General features: G+C 39.0%; 1 protein-coding gene across 1 annotated transcript in view; it reads left to right on the top strand.

The window, feature by feature from the left end:
- PIEZO2 (piezo type mechanosensitive ion channel component 2) overlaps positions 1–17141 on the top strand; it is a 321244-nt gene that overhangs the window by 102275 nt on the left and 201828 nt on the right. Inside the window, exon 3 of the mRNA XM_072852760.1 lies at positions 12610–12735. Within this exon, the coding sequence (XP_072708861.1) occupies positions 12610–12735 (126 nt within the window). The remainder of the gene's footprint in view (positions 1–12609; positions 12736–17141) is intronic.

The raw sequence follows: 17141 nt of genomic DNA, 5'->3' as shown, positions 1-17141 counted from the left end.
CCTTGATAAAATCCCACAGGGCTACAGAGAACTCAAGTATTTTTCTTTGAAGACTGCACATACTTTCCTTCAGGTAGTTTTTGATGTGTGGATGAAATAAGTTGGTCAGTGACAAACTTGATTCAGTGTTAGGCAATCTTCCTTACTATAGTTTCCAGGCACTAGAATAGATGAGTTTTGTTTTGAGAGAATCTATTTATTCAGAAGCAAGCAGATAAAACTTACAGTCTTTGAAACTGTCTGGTGTGACAAGAGAATTTTGAAGGGTATTTCCCACAGTGGAGATTGGTGGAATTTCCAAATAAATTTCACACGTTTAAAAGGGCATCCATCTGGTAGCCTTTATACATTCAGCTGCATCTCTGAGGAAAAAAAGATGATCCCTTCAGTTAGTGAATGCCCTGGTTTCCTTCTACCCCACTTGCGTTCTTGTGGGACAAATGTGTATAAAGGTAAAGTTTAAAAAAAAAAAAAAATCACACGTGAAACAGTGGTCACTGAGCTGACATTGTCCCTTAGGAATGCAATCCAGGGCTTGTGATACATACATTCATGGAAACATTAGTTCAGAGCCTCAGCAGAGGTTGAAAAAACAAGTGTGAACGTAAAGCAAAAAAACAGAGAATGAAACGGAACAACATTGTACTGCTGTATAAAGCCATGATATGCCTGTATTTTGTAGTGGTAGCGGCACCCTACCCTAAAGGGAAAGTAGTAGAACTGGAAAAGAGTTCAGAGATGGTTGATGGGGGTAACTAAAGTATATGCAGCAGTGTCTGAGGAACAGATAAGTATTGTAGGGCTCTAGCTGGGAAAAGATGCAAGTGAAAGACTGTATGATTGAGAGGTACAAAATCATGAATGATGGGGAAAGGATGGATAGTGACCAGTTGTTCTCTTTTTCTCATAATGTGAGAACGGGGAACAAGCAGAAGGATGTTGTTCATACAGTGAGCAGCTGACCTGTGGCAATTCCTGCTGCAGGATATTGGGTATGCTGAAAGTTCGCATGGCTGAGGGTGAGGCTGGGAAAGTTCATGGAGGAGAAATTTACCAAACAGATCTGGTTCAAGCAGTCTGAAAAAGGTTAGAGGCTTAGAGGGAGTATTAATCTTCTTGTATGCTTCCCTAGACATCTGCTCATGGCCGCTACTGATTACTGGTGAGAATGGACTTTTGGTTTGTACCAGTATAGATACAGATGTTTTTAGCTTCCTTTGTAGTCACAGTTTCTAATATTTTAACACTTGACTGTAGGATGATGGAGATACCAGATTACTAGTCAGTTCCACTGTTGGTTTTTTTTCCCCTTGACGTCTCACTCTTTTTAGTTTCCTTTTCACGAGTTTCATTTCATCAGAAACTGAACTTCTTCCAGCTGCGTAAAAATAATTCTGAAAATTCAGAGGAAAATTTTCCCCCTTCTCGTCTTGGACTTGTTAAATCCGGATCTCTGTTCATAGTCTTTACATTAACAGGGTAATTAAAAAATAGTCAGTAAATTTCTTCCTCCCAGATTTGTGTACTATTATGCAACTCTTGACCTTTTCTTACCTGTGTACATAGTATCGACCATTCATTTTGTTTACAGAAGCGATTTAAGAGTTCAGAGTGTTGATACCTGGTATGGATTCTATCTTCTGGCCTGTTGAGTATTTGGACTGCTGCCACCAAATGCCTGGCTCATGGTAGCAACCATCCTAGGAAGGAAAGGCATCATTGTTCATTCATTACTCAACTATACACTTATCTGAAAGACACCTTACTAGCAAGGACTCGACTTACTATAATGTTGGCCACCTTTTTCCACTATGCAAAATGCAGGATGCATATAAATGGGTGAAAATTACCTCTTTACTTCTCTCTGCCGTTATTGTCCAAAAAATATAACAGGTGTCTTCATATGGAAATGTGATGGCTCATGTATGGTCTTGACTTGTAGGCTTATCAAGGAAACTTCATAGTAAACATTTTGGAGTTGAAAGTAATGGATTATTTGTGCAAAATTCCTTTGTCTGATCTACCTAGAACATGATAGACAATATTACAGCTATGTTTTTACATACAGAGAGATTTTTACATACAGATGTAAGAGGGAAGAACCGTTGTGTATGCACACATGGAATTAATATAATAGTGATAATCCAGATCTAGCTGCTGTTCTCTGCTTGGTTTGCAGGATGTTCCAATGAATGGCTTTTGCATACCATTTGCAAGAAGACACGAGTGGTGTCGTTAGGATCTCAGCATTTCACTGAGCTCCACTTTTCCTTAGTGTAAGCCTTTTCTGCAATATTGAGAAATGTTGTGATTTCTTCTCCTGAAGAAATCAAGTGTTTCTGCAAGCATAGATGAGTTCCTTGATGTCCAGATTTCATGTATATTTATAGTCTACTGTCGTTGTTTAACCCCAGTAGGCAGCTAAGCACCACACAGCCACTTGCTCACTTCCCCCTAGTGGGATGGGGGAGAAAAGCAGAAGGGTAAATGCAAAAACTTGTGGGTTGAGATAAAGACAGTTTAACAGGTAAAGCAAAAGCCACACGCACAAGCAAAGCAAACCAAGGAATTCATTCACTCCTTCCCATCAGCAGGCAGGTGTTCAGCCATCCCCAGGAAAGCAGGGCTCCATCATGTGTAACGGTTACTTGGGAAGAAACACCATAACTCTGAATGTCCCCCGCTTCCTCCCTCTTCCCCCAGCTTTTATTGCTGAGCATGACAACATGTGGTATGGGATATCCCTGTGGTCTGTTGGGGTCAGCTGTCCCAGCTGTGTCCCCTCCCAGCTTCTTGTGCCCCCCCAGCCTACTCGCTGGTGGGGTGGGGTGAGGAGCAGAAAAGGCCTTGACTCTGTGTAAGTGCTGCTGAGCAGTAGCGAAAAACATTCCTGTATTATCAACACCATTTTTGTCACAAATCCAAAACATAGCCCCATACAAGCTACTATGAAGAAAATTAACTCTATCCCAACCAAAAGCAGTACATCTACATCCATTTAATTCCACACATAATATGAGTACTAGGCAGAATGCAGCAAATAAGATGAATTCTGTCATTAATATGGAAAAAAAGTATTTTTGTTTTGAACCTATTGCAACTGGACTGGGAGATAAATCAAAAGTTGCCATCAGCCAGAGCTGGTATGTCCTGAGATGATGTTTCCTCCATTCCCATGACAGATCATTTCCTGTAAGAGCCTTTGACAGAAGTTTGTTGTTCTGAAATACTCGCCAGAAGTTTATTGAAAACTAAGTTTGCTCTGTCATCTAAAATATCCTTATACACATATTCTGTGGTTTCCATGAAGATTTCTAAGATCTGCTAGGCATGACCATTTTCTGTGGTAACTACCCGGTCTCCTCCTCAGTGTATGGTCCTTATCTAACTGTCTAATGCTCAGCTGTGTTATAGTTTTCACCAATTTGCCAAGTGTGCAAGTCAGATTTATTGGTCTGTGGTTCTCTGACTTCCTGTAATCTATTTCTCTACAGAATTTTACTGAATATACAACATGGTCTCTTGGGAAGTTTGTATTTTAATTTCTTTAGAAAACTACCTGATTTTGGTGAAAGGTTACTACCAAAGTTTGTAGGAAGCTATCTGGTCCTCTTCCATTTGCCCATTGGAAAAGGTTTTTTGAAAGTAATAATATTTTTTTCAGAAAGAAGAAAGTTTCATGGCTGTGTGGCATACTAGCATCATAGTATGTTCTTCAAACGCCAGGAAACTTTTAGAACCAAATTTCTTCCATAAATAATTTGCTTTTCCATCTTGTCTTTCTTCTTCCCTAAGCACCTCTGATAAAGAGGGAATGAAACTATGCCCTTGCATAGGTTACTTCAGCTCTATGTAGACAGGGGGGCTTAGCAGTTCAGATCATTTGCATTTTTTAAATGCAAAGTTGAAGTTGAAATGCCAATGCATTTTAGCTGAGGGGCTCTTCAACTGGGTCATGAGCTGCATTATGTTGTGCTAGAGATACTAATGCAAACTCTTCAGAAAGATGTTAAACTTTGCAAGACTTCTCCTGCCTGAGCTGAGGCAGCCTCTAGAGCTTCTTGGGAAAGTTTTGCCAAGGGTAGAAATTTATAGCACAGCTTCCACTGTGAGTTCAGTACACATACTTAAGCACACCTACTCCCTTGTGAAAACATCATGGTGTAGGGTTGAGTTTGCCATAGCTGTATTATTCTTATTTACATAGCCTTCTAGCCTTCCCTTCCTACTCCGCCTTGCATCAAATTTGTGTGCTGCTTATGAATATATGTGGGTAGGTATTCAATGGAGAAAGTTATTTACCTCATAGTAAGTACAAATTTTTTTAACAATGTGTTTCAGCTCTGTAGCACATGACCTGCTGTCATGTCCCGTTACTTGGGAGTTGTTTGGACTCTCTGTTGTTGAAGGAAAGTAAATTGCAAGCAGTGCTTCTAACAGATAATAATGGCTGAATTAATTTGAATTCAAAATAAATATTATCTGTTAGTAGCAAACATGGAAAGCCTGGTTCCTCAAGGGAAGTAACTGGAACTCTGTATTAAAAGCCTCAAATCCTCTTGTGAAAGAACAGCTCTGGCTTAAAATTGCTCAGTGTTCGTATGCACTAGCATCTGAGATTATATTTATTTCCTGTATTTAGCTTGGTACAGTCACCTGTCAAATTAAGAAGCAGACATCAAGTAGCTGTTGTTTGCTTTGAAAGCTTATGAGTATCATCTGGAAAAAAAATGAATGGTTAAGTTCTGAGTCTTGTCTGACAAAATATTTTGTTAACAAAATGGGTAAATTGCCTGTGTAAACTTGCGAGTCAGAGATTATGACTAACTTGAACGATGGTATTGTCTATTGATGCAGAGGATACAGCTCAGTTCTAGTAGTATTCTGGGCACGAAAACTTCTAGGAAAAACAGGAAATCCTGCAAGAAGCTAGAGTAAGTAGGCATTTATTATCCTATGCAGCACTTTTTATGTTTTCATTTCTAAATCAGTTTTTTTTTTAATTACACATAACATTTTTGACTGTGTTTACCCAAGTCTGGTTGGCATTCCTGCAAGGTAAGTGTCTATCTCTAAACCGACTTTTTTCCCTTCTTAGAGCTCTGTAGTATTTTAAAAAGAGAGAGAAACAGAAAGAGAAATATAAGGAAATACATTATATGAAAGAATATAAAGGAACCTGCATTTTACGTGCAGATACACAGCCTGGAACAAAGTGTCTTACTTGGCTTTAAAAAGTAATGTAAAATTTTTAGGTAATTATGTATTTTGTGATAAACTATTACAAATTCTTGTGTTTTTATGATCTAAGAAATAATATAATTTGAAATGCAAAGGAATACATGATAGTACAAAAAGTTGCTTGAAATTAAGGAATCATGCCTGTTTTGAATATTTCTATTGGGTACAGTTGTAGATTGCGACATTTGGCTGTATATGGGAATAATCAGCATGTTCAGGAAAGCATGGACAAATCTGTTCAAACATTGGGAAACTTTTGCTGTAAATTCTGAATCCGAATCTTGTACTTCTCTGGTCTGGATTTCACTGTGGCTGCTTGAGCACATAGCTTTAAACATAGCAAAAAATAATAGCATGAAATCTTGAGCTGTTGTTTGTGGATACACATTTTAAGGCTTTGACCTGTGCAGGTACAGAATAGACCATGGCATTAGTTAATTGCTCTCTATTTTTGTCTTGCTGCTGTAAATCCAGTGAGTGAACCATGTGGTTTTGTGTTTTTGCAGTGGTGATGTCTGCCCACTGTTTAAGGCTCTAGTAAGCTCAAATCCTCTGGGTAGAAGATGATGTTGAAATGTAAGGTACTCTTTGGGGAAAAAAAAATTAATGCATTTTCTATTAAGCTAAATATAGATGTACTGATAGGTATGCTTACTGTACAGGGGAAGGATGGCAGCGCTTTCAAGAAAGGAGGAAGTTTTGGGTTTATTTTAGGTAGAAAATGATAGCACTTTTTTAACCATTAAAATAATTTCTGGCGGCTTCAGGATGATTTAAGCATTATCTTTTTTGAGTCTACTTAAGAAGTACATGTAAGACTTACTGAATAGGAGCCGATATGCAGTTACTTTACTTGGTGGATCAATGGCTTGCCATAGCACAATATACAGTGTACAAGGCACACCATTATCAAAGTTTCTTAGTATAGTTCTTCCAAACGATTGCCTTCCTCTATTCCTTGTTCATAGCTTTGTCCCATTGCATTTCAGCACTCAAGAGGCCAAACCTCTAAGCATAGCTGTACTGTGCATGTAGAAATACTATCAATATTTTACGTCTGGGAAAGATTGTTTAATAATAGATATAACTGGCACTAGCAAACATTTAGCATTGTTCTTGCAGAACCTGAAACTGGAGGGCACTGTGTCTCTGCACCTCCAAAAGTGCACAGGGAAGAGAAGAGTTGAAAACACTGAGGTTATGCCTAGCCTGCACACTTGGACATAAGTACACATTGTAACTGTAAGGAGAAATAGAGAAAATCAGCCTCTGCAGAGCACTGATTTGAACAGTGGATGGTGCAGAGGTACCTACAAGGGTTTGACTTCCACTGACTTGCATGCTGTGTGCTTTCAGGCTGGGTCACACTGAGTATCAATACCATAGCAGTGAGGCAGTCAGTCTTATTTTATGAACCTTTTATGCAACATTGAGAGCCCTTCAGTCCCTGTTCATGTGCTCAAAGATATGCATGTGCTTAAGTGCTTTCTTGGACAGGGCTAAATTGCTTCGTGCCCTGCAAGTTTAACCCTGTAGTGATCCTTGAAAATCTCATCTGAATTTAGAACTTGTATTTGAATCCTTTCTTTGTCTCCCATGGTCATCGGGAGGTGTCCTGCTGTGTTAAGCATCAATTAGTGTAGAAGAGTACTGATGAATTCAGGAAAGGGGACTGACCCGTATTCTTCAGTGTTGCTGACTGCCCATACTGAAAGAAAAGGTTTTCCTGTCACATGGAATATGGACATATCAGCGCTTATTTCATGCTGATAAACTCTCATCTGTGTATACGTTTAAATGTGTGAATCTACGTTTGACACTTGTGGCCAAGGTGGCAGATGTTCGTGCTGTACTCAGTGATAACATTTTTCTGATGATTAGCTGGAACCAACTCTATCTTTTATCATCTCTGAAACTTTGGCAGAAGCCAACTTCAAATCAGAACTCTTTTCTCGCCTTTATCTCAGTAAGTTAGTTGTGATATCTTGAGGCACTTAAAACAGAGCTGACCAAAGGCGGGATTTCTTTTATTTGGGAAATTATAGTGTTTTGTTTTGTTTTTTTTTTCTTGCAGGCCATATGACCCCCAAACTTCCAGATTTTTCCAAGGGACAGGTTTTTTGAATTAAATGTTTTCTTAACTTCCCGCCCCAGCTGCCCTGATCTACAGTATAGATGTTGTTGACAGATTCCTATTTGGAACGATGGAGCAGGAGATTAAAGTGTCGGGACCCTGGTTCCAGCTAGGCTCTGAGGTGATGCTAGGTTTCCTGATGGAAAATCAAGAAGTTAAGATTTTAAGATTTCTAGATTAAACAAATTCTGTGGGACTGACCCGGTCTGTGCTGCAGAAGTTTACTGCAGCCGGGTCTTGTCCCCAGAGCTCTTTAGTTTTATGTTTGTCATTTACTGATGAAGAGGTTTATTAAAAAATAATTCCTGAATGGCTGTAATAGAGTATCTTTATTAACTGAAGTGTCACTAGTTCAGGAGATAAATGCAAATTAATGTTTGTCACTCACCATATGCTATCAAAGGTTATGTGAAAAATTACTTGTGCTTTGGTATTTCATCTGCTGTGATCTGAATAAAAAGTGTTGTGTAAAAAAATTCCCAAGCAAAACTGTTGAAGTAGAATTGAAAGTGTTGCAGCAGTTTGGGATATAATGTATGGCTAAAGAGATGTGAGAATTATCCAAAAACCAACTGACTTCAGAAAATGCAACACTAAGGTTACATTTAAAAAAAAATCCCAGTGCAAAGTAATAAAAGCTTCAAATAAGACACCCAAACACTCTTAAATCTACTCTTTAGGTGAAACCATGCAGCATACATATGATCATGATGAAGGAATTACACTGTTGGAATAGTAAACAGTCTTAAATTAATTTTTAGAGTCTGTTACTTTCCTCCTCTATTTTTCCTTTCCTGATAGCATTATGGCATGCAGAATGGATACTGACCCTTTGAACTGATCACCTTCTGCATATAAATGCTTAGTACTACTTATTAAAAAATCAGGATAAATTCTTAGGAGTATTATTAACTTTGTTAGAGTCTCAACCAATTTTTTGTTATGCCCCATCCAACAGATCAGAAAGAGAAAAAAAATTGTGTGGAATGAAAATGCACCTTGCAAGCAACTGGAAATATGATATGATATGATATGATATGCTCTTCGCAATAGCCTAAGGCCCTTGGTCAGATTATATTGTAAAAGCTGATATATGTGATTTTAAAGCAGGTCTCGGTGATAACTGGCCATTCAGTTATTCAATGTCCTATTAGCACACCCTTTTGGAAGAAGCTCTTCTGAAGCTCCAGGTGTACAAAAAATTGACTTCTGTGATACTCTACTGTGTTAGGGAAAGGGGTAGCAGAAAAAGATCACGGGACTGCCAGTCTAAACATGCATGTGCTGTTTTTCTACGTTGGAAACGATGTGAGCAGCAGGCTTCACCTTTGCATACAATCATGATGTAGGCAGTCAAGAGGTGCATGTGTTTGTTGAAGGCAGCAGCCCTAGTTGGACACGTTCAAATAGCTAGTTGTACTGAGGTTACATGCCTGTGGCTGGGGGGGACATGCCATCACTAATCCGGCTCTTGGCTGGATTACCTTTGAAAAATAAGAAATGGATTCCTCTGCCATGTGTGAAAAGCTTTGGGCCCTCTTGAGTCCAGTTTAGTGTTGCAGCTGGGCTGGAGAGAAAGAGGGTAATGAAGCCTTTGCATCCTGACCGGCTTCCTGCAGGCTTGATTGAAGGGGAGAAAGCCCTTTCTCAGGAGCCTTCTGGCAGGACAAGGAGGCTGGAGCAACCTCCCTGTGTGCTTCCGAGACACTTCAGGATACATTTCTAAAGCCACATGCCAGGTTTTGGTCCCACTGGCTGCCATTAGGAACAACACACTGCACCTGAAAGCAAACCCACTTTTCTTAGTCTTTCAGGCCAGTTCTCAGGCACATCTGCTCTCTCCTTTCCATCCACCACAGTTTGCTGAAGCTGGTGGTGCCACGCTGGTGTGAGTAAAATCAGAACCCAGCACTCAAGCTACAAACCCAGGTGTTTTGCCAGAAGATTTTTCTTATTTTAGCCTTGATGGACATACACGAGTCTATACATCTAAGACAAAAATGAGGGAATTGGTGTTGTGATTTCTGGTGTGGGCTGGGGCGATGTTCTCTTGTGTGTCTGTTCTGTCCATGCAACTTTTTGGAACAATATGTATTTCCTTTCTGTGGGACAGTCAGCTTCCGTTCATGCCCCCGAGGACTTTCACGTTAGGGCAGCTGAACAGTTAAAGTATGTTTTAGCAAAAGGATTGTAACTGTGGGTGAATTAGAATAAATAAAAATTAAAGAAGGATGACAAAAATCTTTCTTCCTCATTGTAAGAAGCTCTGGTTTATTTCAGGAGTGTAATTTCAGCTCTTTTCTCACCATCCCAGTTCTGTACGCATACAGTTAATTTTTTCTTTGTGTAATTTAGAACTAAGTTTCCAGTAGAAAGAAAAAAAGGTAAGTAAAAATACAGTCAAATGGGTTTATCCAAACCCCACTATAAATTGAGACTCATCCCTTATCCAAATCTGTCACTTCTTCCTTGGCATAAATTATGTATCCAGTAATTCACTGATTTTTAGCATTCACATTTCTCCCAAGTTGTTGATGTCTCTCCAAAACTTTTGAAATCAGGGGCATAGTATTTCTTACTTTTCTCCAAATACTTCTTGTGTCTAGTTTCTGCTGGCACAGCTGAATGCGGTGCAGGCAAAGGGCTCCTGCTCAGTAGGATCTGACGGTGGTCCTGTCCCACCGATGGCCATGAAGAGAGCAGCCCTTGAGGAATGCTGTAACCTGCACTGAACGTGTCTAGCTGCCTTTCAGCTGTGTATTTCCCCTGCCATATTTACCAGTACACTGAGACACTATTTATTATCATGGGTGTTAATAGTCCTTTAAAATTTTCCCTAGCTTTGTGCAGAAGGAGATCTTTTTTCAACATTTCAGCATTTCAATAAATACATTTTCAACATTTACAAATGTTGAAGCCTTAACAAAAGTTAAGGCTTTGTTAAAGAAATGCTTTGTTCAATCTATAATTTAAATATGTTTGTTTTCAAACTTTAAAAAATGAAGTCTAAAACTGAGATATATTTTGGAGAGATATGGCAATTGAAATATTGAAAGATGGACCCAAGTTTTTAATAGTTTTATTTCTTTATGTGGAAACAGTTTGGGAAATGAATGTGCGTTGGCTAATTGTATTGCATTTTTTTTTTTCCTTTGGAGGCTGACTGAAACAATTCTATCAAAAAACTTCCAAATCCACTTCTATATGAAAAATTCAGTGCTTGATATCTATTGAATTGTTAACTCCTGAGAGTTTGTGACACAGAACTTCAGAAATCACCAGACTGTCTTTAAAATCTGTACATTTTAACACAGCTATTAAGTCCATGGAGTTTGTGTGGTCAAACTGCTTGTCTCCAGCTTTGAGATACGTAATTTTTTAGTATATTCTGAACATGCAGCTCTTGTAATACCATGCGCACAGGATCTGGAAATGCAGGAACAACCCACCAAATACTGAAACTTGCCAAAAAATTGTAAAAGCTAGCAGTCCTTGGATTGGATTACATATGACATCACATTTAACAAATGATTTAATAACATGTAGCTTGTCATATATTCATTCTTCCAATGATCTTGAAAATATGAGTTATTTTGTTATTTATGCTTTTATAGTGCTTAGAAGTTGTTGTCCTAAGCCAGGACACCAGGCCAGCTTCCTTAGAAGAGGAACAAAAAATGACCTCTGATCCAAAGAATTTAAAATCTAGTCTTTTTTTTGTAATGCTCTGCAGCCAAGGCTGTCTGCTTTCCATGTGGACTCTAGTGTCTTACCAGTAAAGACTAGTGAATAGGCCATACAAAGCATGTATCTAGTGAATGTATCTTCCTTTTCAGATCACAGAAATTCATACGTAGGCTCGCTCTTGCCATTTTTAATTTTGTTTGAATTGTTTAATCTCTTTATTTAAAAAAAAACAGGGAAGTTCATTACAGGCATTTGGTATTCAAAATTTGAAGTCAAGATAGTGATCATATAACAAAAGTTTTGAGTCTGATGGAGTGAGTCTATAACTTTTTCTAAAATTGTTGAATTGTGTTTATCTGATTCTTTGCTTTATAAACTACCATTTGGGCCATCGACGGCATGCTTGAACTATAACAAATATAAAGCAAAAAGCTGATTTACTGGCTAGATACAGATTATGAACCATTGTCTTCTTTCTAGTAGTTGCTCATAACAGACACATGCAGAATAAGTATGAACGAAACAGGCTGCATGTCGGGTGAATATTTCCCAGGTATACTCTCCTAGTTCTCCCCTCCATAGCCTTGGCTTTATTTGTAAGCTTGGGTAAGAATTCCAGCAGTGCTGTTCTTTAATCTGTGAATAAAAAAATGACCATCAAATGCATGAAGCAGGTGGTGTGAAATCTAGGTATAAAATACTTTGGAAATAGAACTTGTACTGCAGATAGGTTAGGTAGGGTGATATTTAATGTTGTCTTTTATCAGCAATACAACTTAGTCTTGAAGATGCATATTTTCTGAAATACTAATGGTTTACTTTATTTATTCATACCTTGCAAGTCTGGCTGCCTGTGATTAACCTGAGTGTTTCTTAGAGGATTTATAAGGCATTTTCTAAGTCTTCGTCAAACATTTTCTATTGGCTTTTGGCTATAGATATCCAATAAATTATAGAGGAACTATGACCAAGTGTATCTGGCACAGGATTCTTCAGTGTGTACTGAAAATTATTTTCAAAAACTTCTAAAGGAAGAGAAAGAGGGCAGTCTGCACAAAGCAAAGCATTCATTTGAAAGTATTTCTATAATCCTGAGCCAAACGGAGGTTTTTGTGTTGTTATCCCCTCTCCCATGTAATTTGTTTTGGAAAGAGTAATTAGATTAACAGGTTTTTATTTCTCAAGATTGGAAGTATCATCCATATTTTGTCTTTGTACCAGGTAATGTGGTGATAAGCATTGTGATGTTATTATTGATGTAAAATTGCTATCTGGAGACTTGAGAAACTTTTTTTTTAATCCAAAAAGTAAAAGGAAATACCAGTTATAACAATCATTGGGGTTTGTGATTAAAGAGTACTCAAAGACACTAAAATTTAAGTACGTTTTTTGCTATGATGTTGACCCTTAAGGGCCAATCATCAGTAATGTGGAACTGACTTGTAGAAATATCCTTGGTCAGGCTATTTTTACTGGTTTTATACTGGAAACCTTTAAGCAATGTTTGGAAATTCACCATCTATATGTATGTATATTTTGTCTTTTAGGGCATACAGGACGATTATTAAGATCTCTGTGTTTCACCAGTCTATCATTTCTGCTGCTGCACATCATCTTTCAGATTACAATAAACAGTCTTGAAGCTGGAAAAACTATTCAACCTGGTTTTAACTGTGAGTAAAACCTTTTAGCATTTTATTAGCATTTTAAGTGTCCAAATGCTTCAGTGGTTTGAAAGGTGAAGCGTTGTTGAGAAGGCACTTAGCATTGTGCTCCTGTGGGTTTGCAGCTTGCTTCTGTTTCCCAGCTTGTTGCCTTAAGAATTACTGTTAGTAGGGCAAGAAGACTAGATGGGTTTAAGAAATGAGACAAGTGTATTAACTATTTTGTTCGCACCAGAGATGCACTTTGGGGGGGTTTAGTACTGACTATTGTATGTCTTCATCTTTTAGGCTCTCTTAAAATTCCCTCAGAACCTGAGGTGGCTACATGTTTGTGTTATTAGATCATAATTCAATGTATTAAGAATAAAATGAGAAATAGTAATGAAAACCCCTCTACCCATGTATGATGTCTCTGTCTGATGGAACTCTCTTAAGCTGTTCATTTCATTTAACTTTAAATCTTGACCCCAAGATTTATGTTTCTAAACAGTATTTGTCTCTTTCTTGCCTGCGTTGTATGGGAAGAAGGATTTTCAATTTCTATTTATATGTAAACACTACTTAAAAATATATTGCATGACATTTTGTATCTTCCTCTCTCAGGAAATGTTCTTCAATAATTCAGAAGCAAACGTTCTTTATTGTGCAGAAGTTAATTAAAATATCTATCCAGTGATTTGGATATGTAACCTCCAGGTAGAAACTATTTGTACTTGTCTTACAATGCTTACGTTTAACATTTAAACCTGTCAACTTGCCTTTGATAAATGTCCATTTAATTTATCACAGAGTATGCTGCTGCCACTTGAGTAAACAGTTGTACTACAATTCAACACAAGAAACCTTATGTGAAGTAAAGCATTTGACTTAAAGTAACAAAATCCTAAGGAAACTTGGAGCAAGCATTACCATTTCACCTTTAACTCAAACCATTTCTTAAAGTAAAAGGCATAATTGTGTTTATGAAATATCAGTTTTAACTGGAATGTCTTGGGCTTTGTTGGTTCAAACCAGACCTTCAGAGTCTAAAAACATATTTTCTTTTTTTCAAAAATGTATATTATTGATTGAGTGAACTGGATTAGTTGCTTTCCTATATCTGTTTAACGTTCTGATGACTAAAAATACATGTTTTTTACTTACATTAGAGTAATTGTACCAGCTAGACACTGATTGTATGAGTAGAGGGTTCCTAACTGTCCAAGGCAGAAATGCAACCACTGGCTTTTTCTTTCTCCTGTGGCGGGAACCAGGATCTACAGCGGGAACTGATTAAAATAATTACTTCACCCTGAAGAGTCTACTCCTGAAGAAACAGAGACAACATACCATTTCTGTCTGTTTATTAACAGTTGCTGAGTGCAACAGCTTCTATTCTAGCTGCCATTAATAATGATTTCCTTACTTGGGGCCTTGCAGGACAATGGGTATGGCTGTAGCAGTACATTAAATGTGCCTCAGATTGCTCTCTGACACTGAGGCCAGTTGACATGAGATGACCCACGTCCTCACCATTAAGCTCTCTTTGCCTCCTGGGCACAGAGGGTGGGTTGAAGTTGCCTGTTGAGAACTGTGCCCGAGTTGTTTGGGAGAGAAGTTGACTGACCAAAGTTGTTCTGAGATTGTTTTAACTGTTTAGCAATATGAAAAATTCAGCTGTTGAATTTCAGTCCCTGAATATGTTTGTGGAGTAAACTGGCACCATTTAGTTTATTGGTATGGCTATAGTCAGTGAGCTTCAGGTGAAGCTAATGAAGAGGGCAACATGATACTGGCATTATGGATGCTAGAGCCCCAGGGTGCTGAAGGAGAAATTAAAGAAGGTATAAAGATGGTTGTGAGTGAAGGGGACAGAAAAGGCCAAGGCCTTTGCTAGATCAGGCAATAAGATCAATTACTGTCATTAAATGGGACCAGAGCATACATGGTACTGCGTAGGTGAGGAGAAGACAGAATTGCCACTCCAGAAAGTACTTTGGTAGTGCTTCTGCTTGTAATTATTTGGTGACACAGCCCCACTGTATTTCCTGTTCCCCACCTATATGAATAATGCTTTGCAAAATTGACTACAGCAGTGTGCTAAGCCATGGCTGGAGAAATGACAGCACTGTGCCCATAGCATCTGCACGGTGTTATGATCTCTTTATTTTAGAGTTAGCTGTTAATGTTTATTTGACTCTTTTCACTCAGTAAGAAGTACAGAAGTGTAGACTGGAAGACTGGAGTTTTCTATTTCCCCATCCAGACCCGGATCAACTATTTATAAAACATTTTTTTATAGCTCTTTGTCTTATTCTTAAGCCCTATGTGCCCCACTGGAAATATTCTACAGTCTCTTTCGCTGCTTATCATTAGGAAGTTTTTCTCCCAAAATGTGCTGTCTTCCTCCTTCAGCCTGATGTGGAAATGGAGAAAAACTGTCAGTTAGTCTTTATGGTTACCTGTTATGTATTTGAGGGCTGCAGTCATGTCTGTCATATGCACTCTTTTCTCTCATTCTCTTCTCTTTACACAACTTCAGTACCTCCAAACTTTCTTCATGCGTCATGTTTTCTAGGAAGATTAGTCTTATCGTTGTTGGTCTACTTCTGTTTTCTCCAAGTGTTCCAGATATTTCTTGAAGTTCAGTGCCCAAAGCTAGGCAGTATTTCAGCTGAGAATTTACTAGCACATGCTGAAGTATAACAATTACCCAAGTGCCGGCAAGTGACACTCCCTGTTTATGTATTACTATACGGTACTTTTTGCAACGGTAGCATTGTCTCACACTTTATTTGTGATTCACTGTAACCTACAAATCATTTTCTGCAGAACAGACCATTTATTCTAATCCCACATTTATGTAGGTATTGTTAGGTATTATGTAGGAGTATTGTTACATGATAATGGAAATTTATGTTTGCCCTTTTTTTTCCAAAATGATTTTATTTATCAAGACTGTTCTGTAATCTATCTCCCGATTTGCTTGTGGCCCCTCTTGTAGGGGCCATCTTCAAATACCACCTTTAAAGGGTTTTGGATATACTAAAATGTTTGATTTTTCCTTTAAAATTAATCTTTGTCTTGATTTTTCTGGAATTGTAATATCTCCCTGAGTTTAAATAAATTAAACCATAGAGTACTGAAGGAGCTAGCGGACGTTATGGCAGGACCCCTGTTGATCATCTACCAAAGGTCTTGGGAGTCTGGGGAGGTCCTTGCTGCCTGGAAGCTAGCCAATGTTATTCCAATTTACAAAACGGGTGTGAGGGAAGACCCAGGAACTACAGACCTAACCTCAGTTCTGAGGTTCTCAGTCTAACCTCAGTTCCTGGAAAAATTATGGAGAAGATTATACTGGGTACTATTGAAAGGCATTTAAAGAAAAATGCAATCATCAGGCACAGTGAACATGGGTTCACAAAGGGAAAGTCCTGTTTAACTCATTTGATATCCTTCTATGATAAGGTCACCCGCCCAGTGGATGAAGGGAAGGCGGTGGATGTAGTTTTTTCTTAATTTTAGTAAGGCTTTTGATACTGTCCCTCACAGCATCCTTTCGAGAAGTTGTCCAGCTGTGGGATGAGCAGGTTCACGGTGCGCTGGGTGAAGAACTGGCTGAAGGGCAGGGCTCACAGGGTTGTAGTGAATGGGGCTACATCTGGCTGGTGACTGGTCACCAGTGGTGTTCCTCAGGGATCAATTCCAGGGCTAGTGCTGTTCAATATATTTATCAACGACCTGGATGCAGGAGTTGAATGCACCATTAGCAAGTTTGCTGATGACACCAAACTGGGTGGTGCTATTGACTTTCTTGAGGGACGAGATGCCTTGCAGAGGGATCTGGATAGATTGGAGCATTGGGCTATGATTAATGGGATGAAATTTAACAAGAACAAATGCCAGATTCTGCACCTAGGATAGAGTAATGCCAGGCACAAGTATAAATTGGGAGAGGAGTGGCTGGAGAGCAGCCCTGCAGAAAGGGATCCGGAGGTGCTGGTCGGCAGCAGGGTCAATGTGAGTCAGCAGTGTGCCCTGGCAGCCAAGGGGGCAAACCGCATCCTGGGGTGCATCAAACACAGCATGACCAGCCGGTCAAAACAGGTGATTTTCCTGCTGTATTCAGCATTGGTGCGGCCTCACCTTGAATACTGCGTGCAGTTCTGGGCCCCACAATTTAAGAAGGATGTGAAGGTCCTTGAATGCGTCCAGAGGAGGGCAACAAAGCTGGTGAAAGGGCTGGAGGGCATGTCCTATGAGGAGCAGTTGAGGACTTTGGGCTTGTCTGGTTTGGAGAAGAGGATGCTGAGGGGCGACCTCATTGCTCTCTACAGCTTCCTGAGGAGGGGACGTGGAGAGAGAGGTGCTGATCTTTTCTCCCTGGGATCCAGTGATAGGACGCGTGGGAATGCTTCAAAGCTGCATCAGGGGAG

Source organism: Ciconia boyciana, chromosome 2 (genome assembly GCF_034638445.1).
Source record: "Ciconia boyciana chromosome 2, ASM3463844v1, whole genome shotgun sequence".
Classification (NCBI taxonomy): domain Eukaryota; kingdom Metazoa; phylum Chordata; class Aves; order Ciconiiformes; family Ciconiidae; genus Ciconia; species Ciconia boyciana.
This window is presented reverse-complemented; position numbering and strand designations above follow the sequence as displayed.